The sequence below is a fragment of the Dendrobium catenatum genome, unplaced genomic scaffold (assembly GCF_001605985.2).
Source record: "Dendrobium catenatum unplaced genomic scaffold, ASM160598v2 fragScaff_scaffold_621, whole genome shotgun sequence".
In the NCBI taxonomy this organism is placed as follows: domain Eukaryota; kingdom Viridiplantae; phylum Streptophyta; class Magnoliopsida; order Asparagales; family Orchidaceae; genus Dendrobium; species Dendrobium catenatum.
In genome coordinates, this window is record NW_021319083.1 from 30,215,511 (window position 1) to 30,223,858 (window position 8,348).

Here is an 8,348-nt window from a genome sequence, read left to right on the forward strand (position 1 = left end):
AATGAATTATTTCATGTTGTCCAATTGAGTGTTTTGAGATTTTTGTTAAATTTATCAAAATGTCACACTCAAAATACTATAAGTAGACCGTCGTTCATTATATGAAAGAGACTTGGACTTGAGTTTGGAGATAGCTTAGAGATTTGAACAACACTAGAACTCTACTTAGCATTGGACGCCCTCATTCACCTTCAATTATTATTATCCTGCAGCCACCATCATTCGACAATTATCATCATTTAAATACCATCACCCGACCATCATATTTTATTCATTATCAATCTATCTCCATCTTCCACTACATCACTTGGCCATGGTTGTCCGACTATCATCAATCAACTATCATATCCCAAGCAAAATGTCATATTTTATGTATTGATCCATCATTTTTTCCACTACATCACTTGGCCATGGTTGATCCATCATTTTTTCCAACCTACCTAGATCTCAATATGTGTTGTTGTAAAATTTCAAGATTGCAAGTTATGAACTAATCTCTAATTCAATATTCAATCGATACATAATTTATGTCAACGTGTTTGCATTAATTCGTTATTTCAAGTTTATCAGAAATAAGTTGGAGTAATAACAGATGACTTGACTCGACAACTCGACACTATTTTTACCCGAAAGTTTTAGGTTTAAGTTGGCATGTTTAATAAGTGGGTTGTGTTTGACTCATAAATTACAGAGTTTAAGTTGGCATGTTTAACTAGAGAGTCGGGATTGTGTTGACCTGTGAACTTGAGAGTGATCCAATAATTTTTTTTTTCTTTAAATTATTTTGTTTGTTGGTATGTTCTTCTTATTTTGATCAATTAATCTAAACTCTATAATTAAAATTATACATTTTTTAAAATTTGAGTCATCCAGTTGACAATGGGTCAAATTTAAGTCCACCTTTTTATATGTTTATTAAACAAGCCAGTCTTAAATTGCCTTAGTTCTAATCGGGTCAAATCACGTCCAACCCGAACTAGATATCTATCGACCTGTTTTGACACCTTAAAAAATAGACACACAATATATTAACAGATTTCTTAATTTATAAGATACAAAATCCTTTGTAGCCCAACTTGAAGATCAACTAAGAAAACAAATTCCATTTAGCACTACTTAGTTGGCTGGTTGGAAATGATCAAATGAATGAAAAAAAAGAAACAAAAAACAAAAACAAAAGCAAAAACAAAAAACCCTATGCCCCACTTGTACAGCTGTTAATATTGGACCTGACCTGAAAACCCGACCCAAAAATTTCGGGTTTGGGTTGACCCAAACCCGAAGGGGGTCGGGTACAGAAAACTGATCCGTTTGCAAAATCGGGTCGAGTTCGGGTTGACCTGGAAAACCCTTATGCTCGCTCAGCCAGTGTTGTCTGCCCCGCCTTCCCCGCAGCCCCCTGCCTGCTACTCCGGCTGCCTGTGTACATCGAGCCGCGGAAACTGCCCGTGTAGCTTGCCCGCCTGCCCCCACCTGCTGCGCAATCGTGTCTGCCGCGTTGTCGCACGGACCTACCGAGCCTCGCGGCTGCCCCCGCTGCCCGTCGATGCCGAAGCCACCGTCATCGCGTCACGTCTGCCGCGCGCGCCTGCCGACGCTGGCTGCACTTTTTGAGACTTGTTGTGCGATTTGTGCCACAGCTGAAGCCGAAGTGGGTCGGATTGGGGTCCAGAAAATCAACCCGTATGAAAAAACGGGTCTGGTTCGGATTGACCCGAATAGTGCCGGTCAGTTTCGGGTTCGACTCGAACCCGACCCGTGACCCGAAATTGACACCCCTACGGCCACTCGTTACAAAATTTATCTTCAAAAGGCTTTTGGGATGTGATTTGCATAGCGGTTTGACTACAAGCATTGCAAAGAATCTTTGAACCCATCCTTTGTATTTTACTTAAAACCTCAAGACAAAAAAATTTGTATATATCTTAAGCTTATAAAATTTCACTTAATGTACTTTAAGCACCATTGCATCAGCAATATTATCATTTTAAAAAGAACTCCTACTGAAGTAAAACTCTGATACTTATAATAAAAACTGGTGATGTAAACATTCCATTTAAAAACTTCTATGAGAAGCTTATTTTATTAGCTTGAGAAAGTTCGGTGGAGAACAGTATTCGAGAACTGTGTATCAGTTCTGATTCATTTGGAATATTTTTTTAGCTGTTTTATAAAATAATTTCTTAATATAAATTTTTTATAATAAAAGAATTTTTACTATTGATTTCATACTACTTTCTAGAGCTAATTTTTAGTATAAAAATCTATTGAAAAAAAAAAAAACTAATCTAAAGCTATTCCAAACAAAAAAAATTATTATGTGCGGACGCCGAACGCCGTCCGGAGATCAGCCAGAATACGCAATGTCACCCATTCGCTCGGTACTGCGGCTCTATGCCTCTGACGTAGTTGCACCTTATCACCTCCGGACGTAGAGCTACGTCTGGCGTCCACAAAGAATAATTTCTCTCTAAACAAAGTCTTAGAAAACGATAAAAAAATTGTCTTAAACGAAATCATAAAATTTTTGTTAGCTCGGATTTTCATAGGTGCTGCATACAATGATGAAAACTTCTGAAAATTCATGTGAACCAAACATTTTTCAACTCTAAAGGCGATCTTTGATATTCGCACAAGCATTTGAGAGTAAAATTCTATTGGGGTAGGTGAGCATTTGAACACAGCTCCTCATAATTCTTAAATATTTTTCCAGCTAATTCTATACTCATTTGAGGGCTTCAAAAGAATATTTTCAGAAACAAAAAGGAGCCTTTGGATGAGGATGCTCGGGTGGATGAGTGTCTTTACCCTTAGAGATATGATATAAAATAAGCACATGCGTGAAAAGGCTGGTGTAGCGCTAGTGGAAGATAAGATTAGATAGAGTCGCCTTAGATAGTTTGGTCATATAAAACGACAACCTTCCGATGACCCGGTTAGAAAAATAGAGGTATTTGATTTGACTTATGTTAAGAAAGATTGAGGTAGATCTAAAAAGGCTTGGTTAAAAAATATTAGAAATAATCTTTATTTTATTAAATTTAAACTATAATTTAACATTTAATATGACAAAATGGAGAAAAATGATTCATGTAGCAGATCTCACACAATGAACAAAGGCTTAATGTTGTTGTTGTTGTTCTTGAGAGATATCTACTTGCTCTTAAGAGACTCTTGTCGAGATTTACCCATCATACTAGATAGGAAGTTTTTGACCTCAGCTTATTACATTTTCTAGAAAATCCCAAGAGGATATGGTCCACGTATTAATGGCATAATATCGCAGCTACACATTCAGGTAAAGCATGCACCACCATATATTGTCTCTTTCATAAATTTCATATAATGTTGAAATCCCTTAATTAAGCTTTACCATTATGCCCATATCATTTAATGATTTTGCCACATGAGCATCACTTCCTATCTTTTGAGCTCTCTTTGCTAACCTCTTTTGGCTATTCTCTCCACCTCTCCCCAGGGGGCGGATCCAGCCTTAATTTTCGGGGAGGGTGGCGGCAAATTTTATATGTAAAAGTGTAGAATTTTTTTCTTTCAAAAATATCTTTATAAACAAAATTTATTCCTAGGGCCTTGCCCCCCGACCCCTATTTATTCATCGTTGTATGCTTCGCTGATATGTCGGGGGTCCAAGAGGGGTACGTCCCTTGGCGGGGTTCGACCTGCCCTATCAGGTTACAGGGTATTTACTATTTCTATTTGTATTTGATTTATCATTCCCTAACAAAAACATTTTTATACAATGTGTTTAATTATGTTTAGGGTAATTGGCTAAATATCATAGTATTTTAAAACTTCTAGTGGGGGCAATTGCCTAAAAATCCTTATAATAAAGACTTAAAAAATATATAAATGAAGACAAATTACCTAAAGAATCATATAATAAATAAATTTCTTTATCATTTCGGTGGGGCCTTAAGGCGGATCCGCCCATGCCTCTCCGCTATAGTAGGAGAGGCCAATCTTATATCCCCAATGTGACCATAACAAAAAGCAATGGATGTCGGCCAATATGATCCAACCATTCTAAAATTCTATATGCTCTTCATTTTTTACATTGTCTGCTATTATTTCTCACTGAGATGTTAGAGCTCGCATTCCTTCTTATGAAGGAGTGCTTGCTCTTTAGATAAATATCCCTAACAAATATTATCACATAAGAATAAACATGTGCTTCTAATATAGATCAAGTGTATGATAGGTTTCTTTTACTTTAACTCAATTATCTTAAAGTAAAGTAAATTTTTTTTTATTTATATGTTTTTTAATATTAAATTACATAATATTTTTAAGTGAAAAAATTTGAGCTAAATTATGATAAAAGATAAAATTCTTAAATTCACTTTAAAATCAATTTAATTCATAAAAAATCAATTATTATAAATCTTAAAATACATATAATAATTTAAAACTTATAATAACTAATTTATAGTTATAAATTATAATACTTTTTTTTAATAGGAATGGGGTATCTACGCACTATCATTATAAAGAAAGCGTTTTGCGGCGTAACTAATCACTCAATGAAACATAGCTAGTACACCCATCGGGTTCGGACCCACACTTTGTTTGCCCCACTGAAGAGGCGATGTCGTAGTAGAGGGATTCAAACCCGTGATAGGAGGGATTATTCTGTGCGGACGCCGAACACAACTCTACATCCGAATATAAATCAGAATGAGTCACGTCAGTAATACCGAGTCGTGATTCCAAGCGATATTGACAGTACCGAGCCGCGAGCCTAGACATAGGTTCCACTTTTTCCCTTGATAGGAGGTTTCCAACCTCGCCCACCACCTTAAGGCCGGAGGGAAATTATTGGGTCAATTCATCGGACGTGTTCGAAGCCCAATAAAAATGCGACACATCACCTCCTACTCAATACTGAGCAGTACCAAACAGTATCTAGCTCGGTACCGTTCAGTACTATAAATATTGATGGTAAGACCCAATAATTTCCCAAGCACGGATGAATTTTTTATTGATTTTTAACCAACGTTTCCAAAATTGGGCCTGTACGTAGAAGTCACGGAACGCCTCAGCTACGGACCACTGCCATTTGGCTGCCTCGCAGGATCTGCTCATTATTGCGGGCGTGTCCATTCCCATTTGCCGCCTCATTTCCTTCTCTATATTGATTCTCTTCAATTCTCGTTTTTTTTTGCTGGTAATACTTCATCGCACGGCGGCGTTGAAGGCTTATGGTCTCTAATCATGGGAGGAAAGCTCAGAGCCAAGCCATGGCGGTGGTTGATGAGAGGCTGGGGGAGGAAAGAGAGGGCGAGGCCGGTCATCGGCGTGCTAACCTTCGAGGTGTCCCGCCTCATGTTGAAGACCATCAATCTCTGGCAAGCCCTCGACGATGATCGGGTTGCGGTGCTGAGGGACGAAACCCTACGCCTCCAAGGAGTGAGAAAACTTGTCTCCGACGAAGATGACTTCCTCCTTAGCCTCGCCTTGGCCGAAGCAATGGACGCCGTCCACATCATTGCGCGGGCCGTAGCCCGCCTCGGATCCCGCTGCTCCAACCCGGTCCTCCTCCGCTTCGAGTATGTCTTTACGGATCTGATAAAGACCGACTCCGACCTCTGCGGTCTCGAATACCCTAATAAGAAGAAGATGGCGCGCGAGGTCAAGAAGATGGAGAAGTTCATCGCGGCGAGCTCCAATTTGTATCAGGAGGTCGAGATACTCGCGGAGCTGGAGAATGATCTGAGGAGGATGCAAACGATTCCGTCGATGAATCGACAGGGTTGCAGCTTAGGGATTTATAAAAAAAGGGTTTCGTGGCAGCGGCAGGCTGTGAAGAACCTGCAAGATGCCTCTGTCTGGAATCGGAGTTATGATTTCGTTGCCCGGATTCTAGCCAGGGCTTTGTTCACAATTGTCGCGAGGATTAAGTTTGTTTTCGGATTTCATCGCAAGGACGAGGCTTATGGCTCTAAAACCACGGGGCATCTCTCCAGCATCTACAATTCTGTAAGTGGAATTTTAAATTCTTCTTTTCTCCACTCCTCGAACGTAAGAGGCATAAGAAGTTTTGCATCAGGTCCCCTCATGAATCGTAGTAGCTCCAAATCTTCGCCACACGGTAATTTTCACATACAAAACAATAATACTGCAAGCATAGATACAAATGAGATCGAAGGAGAAGAAACTGAACCTCAAACAAATATTTTCAATATGAAACTATCTCTGTCCTTGTTCGAGTCCAAACGCAAGCTACTGAGCGCTCCGCCATCCACGCTGGGAGCTGCTTCTCTGGCTCTGCATTACGCAAATTTGATCATTGCAATCGAGAAGCTTGCTGCTTCTCCGAATTCAATAGGGCCTGATGTGAGAGATGAACTGTACAGAATGCTACCTAGCAGCATAAGAATCGCCCTGAAGATGAGGCTGAGTTCTTACGCAAAGAACTTAGGCTCATCTGTTTATGATCCAACTCTTGCAGAGGAATGGAGTGACGCCATGATCAAGATTTTGAATTGGTTGTCTCCACTTGCACATAATATGATTAAGTGGCAATCAGAGAGGAACTTTGAGAAGCAGAATTTTGTTTCAAGCACAAATGTTCTTTTAATGCAGACTCTTTATTATGCAAATCAGGCCAAGACTGAAGCTGCCATAACAGAGCTGCTTGTAGGTCTTAATTATTTGTGGAGATATGGTAGGGAGCTCAATGCAAAAACTGTGCTTGATTGTGTTGGCAGCAGAACTTTTATGGGTGCTGGAAGATAAAGAGAATTATAATTTTTGTTTAAGCAAGTAAAATTGATACTAATTATGGGTTTTTTTTGATAGATTGTTGATGAGTAAGGATGTTCATTTGATAGATTTGGTTGGCGTGATTTACAAATTAGTTAAATTAATTGATTTTGATTATAAAATTCAGATAATCGAATTGATCAACCTATTATCAAATATGTTGCTGGGTAGAATATACGCGGCGATAGAGTTAGAAATTTTCATCTTAGCATTGTACGGATATCCAACACACAAACATAAGAAAAAAAGGAACACCATAATTTTTACGTAGAAACCATGGAGCCACGCCCAGTTGAAATGATTCAACTAGTGTTTGATTAGATTACAAGTGACTGACTCCTCCCTGAAATTGAGAGCGATCACATTATAATAATCAATCGACGGGTTGAAATCCAATTACGAATGGAGATTGGAAATCCGGCAATGTTTGATGGTCGGACGAAAATCTGACTTCAATTGAAGGTCGTGCGGAAGTCCGGTGTCAACTGGCGGTCGGGCAAAAGTCCGGTGTCAGTCGGTGGCCAGGAAGAAATCCGGCATCAGTTAGCTGCCGAGCGGAAGTCCGACGTTAGTTGACGGCTGGGCAGAAATCTGGCGACAGTTCTATTTTCATTATTTAAAAGAACTCTTTTATTATGATATTTAAATATATAAATACAATAAAAAAATAATATATATTCTAAATTAATTAATCAGTTTATTTAAATATCAAACTCTAATACAAATATATTTGAATATTTAGTGGGAGGTTTGTTCCTAGAATGGTCGTTGTTGTTGTCGTCAAATTTTTGCATATAATTTGCCACTTGCCAGTTATAGTACCATTACTTATGTCTTATTATCACCCGTCTGTCATTAAAGCCCTCCATGACCTAATTTACAACATCACCATGATATGCTAACGCTTTGTTTGGGACGACTTTTTTATTGCTTCTGAAAATAAGTTTTAGTACAAAAATTAAAATATTTATGCTACAACTCCGTTTTAAAAAAACAATAAAAAAGCTGTCCCAAACGAAGCCTAACTCACTATCATTACAAGCCTGTAAATTAAAGTATTCCTCACTTCTTTTTTGACGGGTCATTTAGTCCAATTAAGATAAGCACCTACAAGTGAAATTCAAATGAGGGGATTATGACTTATAGATTTTGATTTGGTTTGAAATTGATTTTCTTATTATTTCTTAAAATAATTTTTAATACATAATTAAAATTTTATACTAAAACTTATTTTAAAAAACAGTAAAAAAAAAAAAAAATCCCAAACAAAACTATAGTAGGATATTTGTTCATGCTTACTCTACTAGTGAACGTAGACTTACGAATCAAACTATTACAAATCTCAATCTCTTTTCTTAATGTTCTGTTTAAAGGGTTCGTTTGGTTCCCGTTTCTCCTTCGTTTTTCAATTTGAAACGGAGAAATCAGTTGATGTAGATGTTTGAATGTAAGACAAACTTTTTATAATACTCCATTTCTCTTCCGATTTGAGAAGCATTATATATTAGCTTTTCTGTTTCAAAAACTCCATTTCTCATAGTGAAGTTTTTGAAATTGAAACGGCA

At 37.9% G+C, this 8,348-nt stretch overlaps 1 protein-coding gene across 1 annotated transcript; it reads left to right on the plus strand.

Annotated features, from left to right (window-relative positions):
- The first annotated feature begins 5,025 nt into the window (after positions 1–5,025).
- LOC110096368 lies at positions 5,026–6,799 on the plus strand. The gene has a single exon (XM_020822275.2). The coding sequence runs from the start codon at positions 5,233–5,235 to the stop codon at positions 6,754–6,756; it is 1,524 nt and encodes a 507-aa protein (XP_020677934.2). The 5' UTR covers positions 5,026–5,232; the 3' UTR covers positions 6,757–6,799.
- Positions 6,800–8,348: the final 1,549 nt, after the last annotated feature.